This window comes from Dipodomys spectabilis, unplaced genomic scaffold (genome assembly GCF_019054845.1).
Source record: "Dipodomys spectabilis isolate Male_0828 unplaced genomic scaffold, ASM1905484v1 ptg000067l, whole genome shotgun sequence".
NCBI classification, from domain to species: domain Eukaryota; kingdom Metazoa; phylum Chordata; class Mammalia; order Rodentia; family Heteromyidae; genus Dipodomys; species Dipodomys spectabilis.
The window spans coordinates 5296725-5311788 of record NW_024870744.1 but is presented as its reverse complement, the minus strand read 5'-3'; the positions used below and the strand labels follow the sequence as shown (position 1 = coordinate 5311788).

At 48.9% G+C, this 15064-nt stretch overlaps 1 protein-coding gene across 1 annotated transcript in view; it reads right to left on the bottom strand.

The window, feature by feature from the left end:
* Cfap77 (cilia and flagella associated protein 77) overlaps window positions 1–15064 on the bottom strand; it is a 118771-nt gene that overhangs the window by 59401 nt on the left and 44306 nt on the right. The window contains exon 5 of the mRNA XM_042681218.1: window positions 4504–4514. Within this exon, the coding sequence (XP_042537152.1) occupies window positions 4504–4514 (11 nt within the window). The remainder of the gene's footprint in view (window positions 1–4503; window positions 4515–15064) is intronic.

Below are 15064 nucleotides of genomic sequence, written 5' to 3'. Positions count from 1 at the left end.
GCCATGAGAAGCACAAAGGATTACCCCACCGGTGACAACATGGGTGGGCCTGAAAACGTTATGCTCAGGAAGGAGCCAGCCAGACACAAACGACCACCCACAGACCAGAAGCAGACAGGGGCTGGCTATAGCTGGAGGGAGGAAGGCCAGGAAAGGAGGGTTCCAGATGCACGGCCTCCTTCTGAGGTGAGGGAAATCTCTTTTAACGAAACAGAGACACTGTTGGTGTGCCATGTGAAGTGGTTACAGCCACTGAATTGCTCAATTTAAAATTGGTTGATAAAGCACTTGTAACTCACACCTGTAACCCCAAACACTTAGGAGGCTGAGATCTGGGGATTGTGGTTTGAAGCCAGCCAGAAGTCAAATCTGAAAAACTTTTACCCCAATTAACCAGCAAAAAGCCAGAAGTAGAGGTGTGACTCAAGTGGTAGAGCACCAGCCTTGAGGGAAAAAGCCAAGAAAGAGCCCAAGGCTCTGAGTTCAAGCTCCAGGATAGGCACATGCACAATATGTACACACATACGCGCGCATGCACACACCACACACCCACACACACAAAACTTGGTTGATAGTTTTTATGTGAATTTTATCACAATAGGAAGGAAAATGAATGCTTCCCAACTGAGTGATTAAGGGGAGTCCTGGGAGACCTCTGCTGTCTCCCGGTAGGACGGCGGCGGCCTTGCACGCCCAGCTGCCCTTGTGGGAGAGGGTGTGGGGCGTGGGGAGCAGGGCTCTGTCTGGGCTGCGATGGACAGGAAATGGTAGGCCATGGTCATCCAGACCAGTAGCCCTCAAGATTTGTAGACACTTGTCTGTAAAGGGACAAACTGAAGATGTGTGGGCCGGACAGACCCCATTCACTCAGTTCCTCCTTTGCTTCCTGTCACCTGAGTGCTGGAAGCCTGAACCACAGGCTGTAGTCACGGTTTACCCTCCTTCTCCTCCATGCAGCCCTCTCGTCTGCACCTGGCCCCTAGTGACTTCCCATTAGAGTACTCTCTGCCCTGCTCGGTGTCTCTCGTGGATGGTGATGAGAGGATGGGAAGGAGTGTGTCGCCTTCACTCTGGGCCGGCTGGGCGGCTGCTCCATTACATGCTTCATGGATGAGAGGCCTCACATCACAGTGCTTTTGAAGGGAGTTCTGTGATCTTCAAGGAAAACAATATTGAACCAGATGTGGTGGCACACACCTGTAATCCCAGCTACTTGAGAGGCTGAGGCAGGAGTTCCAGGCCAGCTTGGCTCATGTAGAAAGACATATCTCAAAGAACAAACAAAAGAGCCAGGAGCTAGGGAGCCAGGTTCTGGGGCTTATGCCTGGAACCCCATTTATGTGGAAGACAGAGATGGGGAGAATCTTGGTCTGGGAAAAATGATGAGATACTATCTGAAAAATACCTGAAGCCAAAAGGGGCTGGAACATGGTTCAAGTGGTAGACCACCTTCCTAGCAGGCTTGACAAGGCCCTGAGTTCAAATCCCTGGTACTGCACAGGGACAGAAAGAGGGAGGGGAGTGTGGACTGTGCATGTCACCCAGTGGTAAAGCACTTGCCTGTGACCCTTCCAAGCCTTGTGACCCTGAACAGGCTCTTGACCTCTTTCAGTCTGTTTCCCCTCCCTCCTAAAACAGGCCTCAAAGGACTCTGTCCTGGGGTAATGACAAGATGGAGACAGAAGAGCAAGTGGTGGTGCCAGGCACCCAGTAGGGCTGCAGGAGTTGGGAGGGGCCCTTCTGCCTTTGTCTCCAGTGCCACACTATTTTCAGAAGAGGAAAAAATTTGCCAGGAGTTGGCAGCTCACGCCTGTCATCCTAACTACTCAGGAGGCTGAGATCTGAGGATCAAGGTTTGAAGCCAGCCCAGGCAGGAAAGTTCATGAGATTCTTATCTCCAATTAACCACCAAAAAGCCAGAAGTGGAACTGTGGCTCAAAGGGCAGAACACTAGCCCTGAGCACAAAAGCTCAGAGACAGAGCCCAAGCCCTGAGTTCATGCACCTGGAGTAGCAAAAAAATAAAAATAAAAAAAGAAGAGGAAGAAACTTCTCTGAGCCTGCCTTGATGATGTGGCCTCACGGTGGGTGCTGAGCCGCCTCAGCGTCCGGGGCGACGGGGGCTCAGGAAATAAACCCCACTGCCACTTGGTCATCGGGGTATTTGTGACACAGAGACTGTCAAAGCTGCCAAGTCTGCAGTGAGCAGATTTACGAGAGAGGCACGCACCCTAGGAAAAGAAAAAGGAAAAACAGAAAGAAAGGAAAGGAAAAAGCGGAGCATGATTTATGTACTTTTCAAAACTTAAAACAGAAATCAAAGGCAAACTGAACTGTTTTAAGTCTGACAGCTGCAGGCATGGTTCTGTTTGGTTACTCTATTTATGTTTCCATTTTCTGTCGAGATTCATTGAAAATCGAATCATGTAATAGGAAAAAAAAATGTTCAGTGCCCCCCCCTTCACCCCATAAACCTTGTTCCTTCCAGAGGAGAGATGAAACCGCCAGCACCAGGGAGACTTCCATTTTGATGTATATTTCATAATATCTCATTGATTGTAAGTTTTATTTCTATGTCAATAAAAAAAAGTGGCATTGTAATAAATGAGAAGGAATTTAACATAAAATGGCAGCTGACCTGTCAGCAAAGCAGGAAGCAGAGGGGCGGGAAGTGGCTAAAGAGGAAGTCTGTTAATAAGGCTGGGTGAGGCTTGGGAGCTGCGGCTGGTGGCTATGGATTCAGCCACAGCGGGGTGGGTGCAGAGAACATGGCTGTGGGAGCACAGTCCACAGAGTAGTTATGTGCTGGGCTCCAGACCAGCTTTGTACAGGGCAATGGCGGGGCCTAAGCAGCTGCAGAAGAGCAACCACTGAGCAGTGCAAACTGCCATGCTTGTACCCTGGAGCCTGTGATGGATGGAAATTGGGGAGGGGACAGGTAGGGAGTTCCAGGATTTGGGAGCTAATCAAGAAAAAAGTATATAAACACATAACAATAGTGACCATAGAAGCCAGGCACCAATGGCTCGTGGGGCTTGAACTCAGGGTCTAAGCTCTGTCCTTGAGCTCTTTTGTTCAAGGCTTGTGCTCTATCACTTTGAGTCACAGTCCACTTCCAGTTTTCTGGTGGTTAATTGGAGATAAGAGTCTCACTGGGGGGCTGGGAAGGTGGCTCAGTGGTAGAGTGCTTGCCTTGCATGCATGAGGCCCTGGGTTCGATTCCTCAGCACCACATAGGCAGAAAAAAAGCCAGAAGTGGCACTGTGGCTCAAGTGGTAGAGCTCTAGCCTTGAGCTGAAGAGCTGAGGGACAGCACCCAGGCCCAGAGTTCAGGCCCCATGACTGGACACAAAAAAACAAAAGACTCACTGGGCTGGGAATGTGGCTTAGTGGTAGAGTGCTGCCTACCATGCATGAAGCCCTGGGTAGGATTCCTCAGTCCCACATACACAGAAAAAGCCAGAAGCACTGTGACTCAAGTGCTAGCCTTGAGCAAAAGCAGCTCAGAGCAGGGCTGGGAAGGTGGCTCAGTGGTAGAGTGCTTGCCTTGCAAGCATGAGGCCCTGGGTTTGATTACTTAGCACAACATAAGCAGAAAAAGCCCAAAGTGGCACTGTGGCTCAAGTGGTAGAGCACTAGCCTTGAGCTTAAGAGCTGAGGAATAGCACCCAGACCCACAGTTCAGGCTCCATGACTGACCAAAAAAATAAATAAATAAAAATAAAAAGAAGCTCAGGAGAGTGCCCAGTCCCTGAGTTCAAGCCCCAGGATTGGCAAAACAAAACAAAACAAAAAACCTAAAAAAAAAACTGCGGCTGCTGATGATTAATGCCTGTAAACCTAGCTACTCAGGAGGCTGAGATCTGAGGATCATGGTTCAAAGCCAGCCCAGGCAGGCAAGTCCATTAGACTCTAATCTCTAATTAACCACCAGAAAACTGGAAATGGTGCTGTGGCTTAAGTGGTAGAGCACTCGCCTTGAGCTGAAGAGCTGAGGGACAGCACCCAGGCCCAGAGTTCAAGCACCACGACTGACCAAAAAAAAAAAAAGTCTCACAGACTTCCTGCAATCTTCATATCTTGGCCTCCTGAGTACCTAGGATTACAGGGGTGGGCCACTGGTACCTGGTTTCTATGGTCACTTTTGTTATGTGTTTAATATGTTTTTCCTTGATTACCTGGCTCCATGAGACTCTTATCTCCAGTTATCCACCAAAAAGCCAGAAGTAGAGCACAAAAGCTCAGGGATGGCACCCAGGCCCTGAGTTCAAGCCCTACGTAGGACTGGCACCAAAAAAAGTGGCCACAGGGTGGGGAAGTCCCTCCCAGCAAAACTTGCTGCCCAAAGACCTACAGCAAGTGGGGAGAGGGGAGCATGGTGGTGAGGGTCCCTGGGTTAGAGATTTCCATGGGTGGTCGCCGGCATCTAAACGCACATGTGTCTTCTAGAACTACATGGCCTGCTTCTTAGGCTCAGAAAGTCAGAGCAGCTCAGTCTGGGCACTTTTGGGCCACCTTGATGTGGGTTGCTGAGTGACCCTGGACAAGGGCCTCACCGCCCAGCGCTTGGCATCAGGTGAAGCTCTTTGCTGGCCTTCATATGATGGCCATGCCAACTATCCACAATCAGAATAAGTAGCTGTAATTCTTAATGAGACAGGAGGGGACCTGCCCCATGATCAGCTGCTGCCTTCATGCCCACGTGCACTCTAGCAGAATGCCCAGACAGAAGCCACTGGAACACGGACCATAGGCTCCCCAGTACCTCCTGCCAGCCATTTTGGGAATCCCCCTGGGTTTGTATTTTCCAGAACCTCAATAACTCCTGTAAATGGCTAACACTTGATGACAATCCCAGTGAAGACCCTCAAATCTCCTCAGGCCAGGCCCAGCCTGCCAAGCCTCCCCCCCACCCCCCCACGTGCCTGCATTTTAAATCGCCGAGGTTCTGAGTGCTCTATATAGTTGTTTTTGTTTTTTTTTTTGTCGGTCGTGGGGCTTGAACTCTGGGCCTGGGCGTTGTCCCTCAGCTCTTCAACTCAAGGTGAGCGCTCTACCACTTGAGCTATAGCGCCACTTGCATTTTACATCTGTGTGGACAATGGGCAGCTAGTGAGGTCACCCCATCATGGCTGGAAAGAGGGGGTGAGCCACACCAGAAAAGGTCTGGATTCCTGAATACATGCCTATTAAGGAGCAACATGAATGTGGAACTAGGGGCTGCACTGTAAGTGACTTCATCAGTGGCTTCTTCCATGGGACAGGGCTGCAGACGAAGGCAAAGATTTCAGATCTACTGTATCATTGCTACATGCAAAATCCATCCTCAGGGGGCTGGGAAGGTGGCTCAATGGTAGAGCGCTTGCCTTGCATGCATGAGACCCTGGGTTCGATTCTTCAGCACCACATAAACAGAAAAAGCCGGAAGTGGCGCTGTGGCTCAAGTGGTAGATCACTTACCTTGAGCTGAAGAGCTAAGGGACAGCGCCCAGGCCCAGAGTTCAAGCCCCATGGCCAACCAAAAAAAAAAAAAATTCAGAATGAGGAGACATATTAGGGCAAAAGACTCCAGTGAACATCTTTTTGTGTGGTGTGTGCCAGCCCTGGGCTTGAACTCAGGGCCTGGGCACAATCCCTGAACTTTTTCACTCAAGGCTAGTACTCTACAACTTGGAGCCACAGTGCCACTTCTGGTTTTCTGGTGGCTAATTGGAGATAACAGTCTCATGGATTTTCCTGTCCTGGCTGGCTTTGAAATCTGATCCTCAGAGCTCAATATCCTGAGTAGCTAGGATTACAGGCATGAGTCACAGACACCCAATTCACCAACTCATTTTTGCATTTTTGTTTATTTTAGTAGTTAATTGGAGCTAAAAGTCTCATGGACTTCCTTTCCTAGGCTAGCTTCAAACTGTGATCCTCAGATCTCAGCCTCTTGAGTAGCTAGGATTATAGGCACTAGTGCCCAAATTTTCAAAAGGATTTCAATTCAAGTAATCAGATGGTGAGTACAATGCATTTTTTTTTGGGGGGGGGGTCTGGTCATGGGGCCTGAACTTTGGGCCTGGGCTGGGCGCTGTCCCTTAGCTCTTTAGCTAAAGGCTAGTGCTCTACCACTTGAGCCACAGCGCCACTTCCAGCTTATGTGGTGCTGAGGAATTGAACCCAGGGCCTCATGCATGCAAGGCAAGTGCTCTACCACTGAGCCACCTTCCCAGCCCCAGTGCAATGCATCTTGATCAATGTGACCCCCTCCCTCATTGTCTCCCAGCTTTCCCAACCCCATCCCACCCTCAGCTTACACGGTTCCATTTCACACATGTCCATGGACTATGACAACTGTATGTGCCCACCCTCCATTCATCTGCCACCCCCTGAAAAAAAAATACGTTTCAGCTTCCTGGACTTACTTTGCTAAATAAACTTTTTTCATCGCTCAGAGGAGTTATAACACGGGAATAAACCCTTGAGTATATCACCCTTTAGTCAACTACTGTGTGTATATATGCACATAATCCTGTATATGCTTTCATGTATATTTATATTATAGATCTAACTTCCATAGATGAGAGAAAACATGCACTGTTTGTGTATCTCTGAGACTGACTTACTTCATATAACAAAATTTTTTCCTAAGTCCATCCATTTCCCTGGAAATAATATAACATTATTCTTTCTGATAGATGAGTAAAATTCTATCATGTGTATGTATATCTTATATCATATATGTGTATATATCATATGCATACCACATTATCTTAATCCATTCATCCATTGTAGGACATCTGGGTTTTTTCCATAGTTTGGCTATGGTAAACAGTGCAGCAATGAACATGGATGTGCAGGATATAGTAGTATAATATTCTGGGAGACGTCCAGAGTGGTATTGTTGGATCATAGTGATGATCTTGACCTAACTTATAAAACAGACAGATAGGAGCCACCCCAGGGTTCTCTTTTTCCCAGTACTAAGTCTGAAATGCTAGTGAAGCTGTTGATTACAAACTTGGGGGGGGGGGTGGAGGGGTGGAGGACCAGCCTGTAATTACCACAATAGGAAAAGAACAGCATTTTTGTAATGAATGACAAGCTGCTGAGTGGAAATTTAATTTGGTCTAATTAAGTAGCCTTTTGTGAGGATTTGTCTTCAGATGAAAACAGGGAACAAGGAGATCTAAATGCAAATGAACCCCATCATTTGGGTTTTAAAGGGCTAGGCCCTTGCCTTCATTCGTCTCTCAGAGCCTGCACCCATGCCAAGGCCCACCTGCCTTGAAGGCACCTTGTATTTTTTTTCTGTCCCTGGTCCCTCTTATCTTTTCAAACAGACACCTGGCATCGACAGGGCTGACAGGGAGCTTCTGCTTCTGCTCGAGCAAATTTTATTTTGCCCAAAGTAATGGAAGCCAATGGGGTTTTACTGATGAGAGGAATTCAGTCCTATTCCCTGTGACTGGAAGGCATGAACACACCACCACCACCACCTCCACGGGCACTGCCAAAGCCACTAGGGAAACCAAGCCTGTGTGTAGCGGGGATCCCTGGACGGAGGCTGGGCGCCCATCTCCTAAGCCATATCACAGAACAAGTGATCTGACCAGGGGCTTTGAACTCTCCAAACCCACAGGGCTGCAGCCTTGCGATGTGACTTCAGGGTAGGCAGAGGCCAAGGGCTCAGCTGCCATTCAGAGGTCCTGCTGTTGTTTCCACAACTTACCAGAAGGACTCACAGAACTCAGCATGGTGTGAGGGGAAGTGAGGTCTCCCTGGCTAGGCAGAAGATGGAGATCAGGGCGGATTCAACATGGAGGAAGAATGACGTAGCAAGACACAAGTACCCTATGAAAGCAACCATCCCAGAAGACCACAGGGACACAGTCACATACAGCAAAAGGAGATTATTGTCAGCAGAGCTGATAAGGCCACTTCTCTCATGGGAGAGGGAGAAATAGTGCCTGTCCTTTGTTTAGGGGCAATTTTATACAATCATGGGACCAGGGCCATCTGCATGCACAGCTGACCGCTAAAGTTAGCACATAGCCGGGTGGTATTTTCTGACTGTAACAGTTATAGTTAGGCAGCAACCTGCTGATGCAGTTGTAGGCTAGAGATAGCGCAGTTTAGGTGGGGGTGGGCAATTGTAGCCAGGCCTGGCCTGGTCACCTGATTTCAGGTAGAGGGTAGAGGACCTAGAATGGAAGCTGTCAAGCCAAAATAGAGGTGGATATACTAGGAAAGGACTGAGGAGGGATGACTCAGTAAGATATAGGTGGAGAGGGGGGAACCAATCATAAGACTCCTCACAGCACATGTCTACCCCTCAACCAATCAGACCAGGGGCACAGCCAAAGGGGGAGACAAGGGGCCCTATATAAAACACCTGGAAGAGTCTACACACACCTAGCTCTGGGGCCCCTCCTTGGACAAGGAGTCCATTTTGCTGTTTCTTTTGCTTTCAAATAAACCTTCTCTTGTCTGCTTTAAATGCTTTCCTGCCCTTTTATTCTTTTTTGTTTTTGTTTTTTTTTTGCAAGTGGTAGGGCTTGAATGCTGGGCCTGGGCATTTTCCCTAAGCTCTTCAGCTCAAGGCTAGTCCTCTACCACTTCTGGTTTTTCTGGTTGTTAATTGGAGATAAGAGTCTCACAGAATTTCCTGCCTGGGCTGGCTTTGAACCGTGATCCTCAGATCTCAGCTTCCTGAGTTTTTACAGGCATAAGCCACCAGTGCCCTGCTTTTTAAAATTTTTACTCACTGGGCTGGGAAGGTGGCTCAGTGGTAGAGTGCTTGCCTTGCATGCATGAGGCCCTGTGTTTGATTCCTCAGCACCACATAAGCAAAAAGAAAAGACCAGATGTGGCGCTGTCGCTCAAGTGGTAGAGCGCTAGGCTTGAGCTGAAGAGCTGAGGGACAGCGCCCAGGCCCAAAGTTCAGGCCCCACGACTGGACCCAAAAAAAAATTTTTTTTACTCATTTATTTATTGTTATTGTAAAGGTGATGTACAGAGGGGTTACAGTTACAGAGTCAGGTCATGAGCACATTTCCTTTAGAACAGTGTCACCTTTCTCTCGTTTTCTCACAGTTTTCCCCCTCCTGATATGTAGAAAACATAGTGCACCCCTGGCATGGTACCAGGTGTGTGTCATAGCAGAAGACACAGATTCAGATGGGAGAGAAGCAGAGCCTACGACGGAGCCCGGCGGTTAGCTGCCAGGAACTTCTCCCAGAGTTGGGAGGCGGTTGGGTCTTGCCCACCAGGGAGGCCAACTGGAGCCTCGGAGCCAGGGTTCAGTTGAGGACATGGCTGATCCATGCACCTGACCTTCAACTCCTGTTCCAGAAGCTGAGCCTTCACTGCCTTGTCCAGGGTCCCCACACACTTGCACTGGCAGCCTGGACCAGCTGGCCTGGCTCAGGGCCCTAGGCCAGCCTAGAGGGGTTAATTAGGCAGGACAGGTCAGGGCTCCCGGTGACTGGTCACCCTGCAGGTGGGGATAGGGGCAGAACTGTACTGGGAATGTTAACTAAATGTTTAGGGCTTTTCATCTTCTAAACTAGGGACAAACCGAGTGTCTGAGAACAGGTGACTGTAGTAGTTCAGATTCTGAGTACCCCTCCCAGACTGCCTGAGTCTACGGCCTCCATGCTTTCCCTAGTTCTTTCTCTTTTCTCCACAGCTGCCTTCGGGAGACCCAAGGGAGAGATCTGGAAACAGAGGTCTAGTGGAGTGTGAGACAGGAAAGGCACTGTGCTGGTCCTAGCACTCGGGCACTGGTGGCTCCTGTCTGTCATGATCGTAGTTTGAGGCCAATGCAGGCAGAAAAAGCTCACAAAACCCTTTCTCAATCTACAGCTGGAAGTAGTGGTGAGCACCTCTCATCCCAAGCAATGGGGGAGTGCCACGACCACCTCGACCAGCAAGGAAGACGCGACACGGAGCTCTTCTCTCTGCAGTTTATTCAGGACCTTTGAGTAATCTTCTGACCCCAACCCCGGGGAAAATTCCCCACAGCCTTAAGTACCCGCTGGGTAGCCAACCCTGATACGCCACGTGGGATCCACCAATAGGTCCAGGTGCGCGGAAGCAAGCCAGATTCTTTGCCTTAGCCATATAAGGAGTTGTTTACCACAGAGAGCACTCGCCATCGGGAAAGCCGGCGCCATCTTCCAGGTGCGGCTGCACGCAGCTCTCTACAGGGGAGGCTGAGTTCTAGGACTATAGTTCTAGACCAGCCTGAATCAGCCCAAGAAACTTGTCCATGAAAGGAAAGCTGGATGCAGTAGCACATGCTTGTGATCCCAGTGAGGACAGGAAGCCTAAGGCAGGCAGACTGTGACTCAGATACGGCGACCCATTAAAAACTAATCAGTAATACACAGAGTTGGAGGTATGGCTCAGCAGTATGGCACCAGCCCATCAAGCTTGAGGCCCTGAGTTCAAATTCTAATACACACTCAAAAAGAAAAAGATGACACACAGCATTGTGCAGAGAGAGCTAGAACAGGGCAGAGGGGAGGGACTGGCTTCCAGACTTGAGTATAAACAGTGAGACAGGATCAGAGACTGAAGAAAAGAAGGAGGCAGAGTTCTAGAGTCTCACTATCCAGCCCTTCCCAGAAGCCTGGGGAAGGTGTCTTGGGTGTGTGTGGCTTGGACTCAGCTACAGGGAGAGGAGTAAGATCTTCCTGGTGGTTAATCTAGGGGACATTCCTAGAAGCACCACACTTGGGCTCCAGCAGTGGAAAGGACACATGCAAGATGGCTGGGCACAGAGGAGATGGGCCTGAGCGTCAGAAGGGAGGAATCACAGACCACAGGACTGTAGAAGAGAACAAGCTCCCGGTCCTCACGGGGTCCTGACACCTTACCCCAGAAGAGGTAAAAATGCTGAACCCAGAGACGAGGGGCTGCTCTTCACAGCATATGAAATGAACAGGAAACCCAGCAGCCCCAGTACCCAGGCACCTGTATCTTACTTCAATATCCTAGCTACTTGAGAGGTTGGGAATAGGAGGATCACAGTTCTAGGCAGTAAAGTTCATAAAAATCCCTCAAGGATGGGCAGTGAGTACCGGGGCCAGACCGTGCTGGGCTATCATCTTTGGCAGGTAATAGGGACCACGGCTGGCTGTGGACTAATGGACCTCAGTAGGGCAGTTTAGGAAAGTCATAATCATGGAACAGGAGGGACTAGAAGGGAGAGCAGGGAGTGGGGCACCAGGTGCCTGGTTCTGTACTTGGGAGGGGAAGGAGATGGTGGAGAGGTGGGAAGGTTTGAAACTGGGAGAGCAAATCTCAGGACCTTCCAAATATCAGCAAGAGGCTGACACTGGAAGGTTTTAGCATCTTCAAAGATGAGCTGATGTGGAGAGCTCCACACAAAACTGCCTCACCAGCCCGGGATCGTGCAGATTCTTTGTGCTTCCTGCTCCTGAGCTTCCCACTCTTCCTGCCTTCTGCTCCCCACGTCTTCCTTACCTGGGGCATTCTGGTCAGGCTTCCTCTCACCCCAATGTCCCCTCAACAGGGGGGCTCAGGAGTTGAACCCACCTGGGGTCCAATGAGGGTCCCAAATGCAGAAGCAGCCTCAGTGCAGGGGCCTAAGGGCAACGGACTCAAACATAAAAACAAGAATAAAACATCAGCTCTGGTCCAGATCTGTCTCTTGTCAAGATGCCTGATGTTCAGCTTGGACTCTTCCAGCTACCTGAGCAACCTGTCCATCCTGGGCTGAACATCTGGAAAAAGCAATACAGGATAGTTCTGCCTTTGTTACCCAGTTGAAAAGGCAGTTCCCAGCTGGGCACCAGTGTCTCACGCCTGTAATCCTAGCTACTCAGGAGGCTGAGATCTGAGGATTGAGGTTCAAAGCCCACCTAAGCAGGAAAGACTCTTATCTCCAATTAACCACCAAAAAGCTAGAAGTGGAGTTGTGGCTCAAATGGCAGAATGCCAGTCTTAAGCAAAAAAGGTAAAGAGAGCACCCAGGCCTTGAGTTCAAGCCTCAGTACTGGCAGAAAAAAATAAGGAAAGGAAGAGAGGAAGGAAGCAAAGAAGAAAGGGAGGGAGGGAGAAAAAGAGAGAAAGAAAGAAAAAGAGGAAGAGAGAAAAAGAAAGGAAAGGAAAGAAAAGGAAAAGAAAGGGGAAAAATTGAAAAGGCAGTTCCAAACTGGGTGCTGGTGGCTCATGCCTGTAATCCTAGCTACTCAGGAGGCTGAGATCTAAGCATCATAACTCAAAGCCAGCTTGGGCTGAAAAGTGAGACTCTTCTCTCCAATTAACCACCAAAAAAGCTAGAAGTAGAGCTGTGGTTCAAGTGGTAGAGTGCTATCCTTGAGCAAAAGAGCTCAGGACAGTGCCCAGGCCCTGAGTTCAGATTTCAGCAGTTTTCTCCCCTTGTAGACCTCAAGGTCTGCTAATGCCACCAGCTGGTGATGAGAGCCTTCTTGTCTAGAATCATCTCTATCTGAACAACAAAATAGTTAAAAGTTTTTGCCTAAAATGATGTATTTCCATCATATAAAACCGACCTTAGAAGGTCTGAGCGTCTTTATGATTCTACACCCCAGAATTCCCACAAGAAATCAAATATAATCCTCTTTAAGAAGCTTTAAATAATTTTGAGCTTTCTTATTGACTTATTAAAATGCAGCTTAAAGCACGCCTTCGATGCAATCCTTTTACAAGGTCAGGGATATAAAAGTTAGAGGAAGATGATTAGTAGGTCAGTTGGAAAGACAGATGCAATAGGATCCAGTTTTGACTAAATGCCCCCGGGCACTTCTGATACTCCCCCCACCACCCCCAACCCAACTGGCCCTGAGCCTCCTGGGCCGCAGTGAGGTCCTTCATCTGACCCACTCCACGCTAATTTGGCAATTCCCTCAGGTACTCTCGGCACAGAAAAACCCACTGTCGGGACCCCATTCAGTGTTCCCTGCCACCCCTCTCCAGCAGCTTCGTTTGTGAACGCCCCTCTGGTTCTACTGCTGAGACTTTCTTAGATGCTTTCATTACCAGCTTCAAAGGGCCCTGGAACAGTCTAAGGGCAGCCTTTGATTCCGGCACACTGGATGATATGCACAGCGGTGAGCCGCCATGTTCGTCTCCTTCCACTTGAGTTGGGCTCCTCCCTGGATCAGCGGGTCCATGGTTGCAGCTGAGCCACTGCAAAAGCTCTGCGGGAGCGAGCCAGTGAGCAAGGCCTGTGCGTGTGTGTGACAGTCCAACAGAAAAGCCAAGATCTAGCACGGCGGCTCACATCTGTAATCCTAGCTACTCAGGAGGCAGAGGTCAAAGAGTGCACAAAATTACATCTCAACCAATAGCTGGACACTGGTATGCGCCTGCCATCCCAGCTATGTAGGAAGAAGTACAAATAGGAATGTTGCAGTCCAGGCTGGCCCTGGGTATAAATGCAAGACCCGATCTTAAAAATAATTAAAGTGGGCTGGGAATGTGGCTTAGTGGTAGAGGGCTCACCTACCAGGCATGAAGCCCTGGGTTCCATTCCTCAGTACCACATACACAGAAAAAGCTGGAAGTGGTGTTGTGGCTCAAGTGGTAGAGTGCTAGCACTGAGCAAGAGAAGCTCAAGGACAGTGCTCAGATCTTGAGTTCAAGCCGCAGGACTGGCAAAAATGAATAATAATAATAATAATATAAAAATAATAATAAAGTAAGAAGGACTAGGAGACTGGTTCAAGTGGTAGGGTGCCTGTCTACAAAGTACAGGACCCCATCCAAACCCCAGTACCACAAATAATAAGACAAATAATAAAATGCCATCAAAGAGATCAGAAAAAACACTCTCCTAGGGCAAGCCCTTCACCAGACCCCATGTCCTCCCTACCCAAACAAAAGATATACATCTTAAATACAGACCAAACTTTGTTCCTAAACAAGTAAGACTTTTTTTTATAAGTGCAAAAATCTTTTTTGGGGGAGGAGGTAAATTTGATCAAAGTACATTCTACGCATGTTTAAAAATATCAAATACCACAATGAAACTCCTTTGCATCATTAATATACACTAATAAATATAGCTTAAAAAATTGCAAGAAGTGGGCTGTGAAGGTAGCTCAGTGGTAGAGCGCTTGCCTTGCATGCATGAGGCCCTGGGTTCGATTCCTCAGCACCACATAAGCAGAAAGAGCCAGAAGTGGCACTGTGGCTCAAGTGGTAGAGCACTAGCCTGGAGCCGAAGAGCTGAGGGACAGTGCCCAGGCCCAGAGTTCAGGCCCCACAACCACCACCACCACCAAGAAAAGAATCACTAACCCTAGGTATTTCAACTTTCTACATTAAATAAAGGCTCCATTTTCTTTTTAAAAAAAAATTGCAAGAAGCAGGTTCAATGATTCCTGCCTATAGTCCTGGCTAATTAGGAGGCTGAGATCTGGAGGATCATAGTTCCAGACCAGCCTGGGCAAAAAAAAAAAGTCTGTGAGACTTCAACTCCATTTCATCCTACATAATTAACTGCAAGCCAATCCTAGTGGCTCACGCCTGTCATCCTAGCTACTTAAGAGGCAGAGCTCACAGTTCAAGGCTAGCCCTGGCATAAAACTTCATCTCCACCAATGGTGGGGCACAGTGATACATGCCTGTTATCCCAGCTACAGGGGAAGCAGTGACACTCACCTGTCACCATCCCCAGTGACACAGGCCAGCACATGTAGGAGGATCGAAGCCAGGCTTCTTGGGTATAAAGAGAGACCCTATATGGAAAATAACCAAGGCACAAAGGGGCTGAAGGTGAGGCTCAAGAGGTAGAGTACTTACCAAGCAAGCAGGGGCCCAGAGTTCCATCCAGGGGAGAAGAGGAGAGGGGAGGGGAGGGGAGGGGGAGGAAGAGAGTGCTTTGCAAATAACTTTCAAATAATTGGCCCACCTAGTCACAGAACTTCCCAGGTGCCCTCAGAACACGTCCTAGACAGCCTGGTGTCACGTGCACTGGGCTTCGTGCTCAGCGCTGGGCATATAGACGTTAGAGACACTGATCCGAGCTACTCAGGAGGCTGAGATCTGAAGATCGAGGTTCAAAGCCAGCCCAGGCAGGAAAA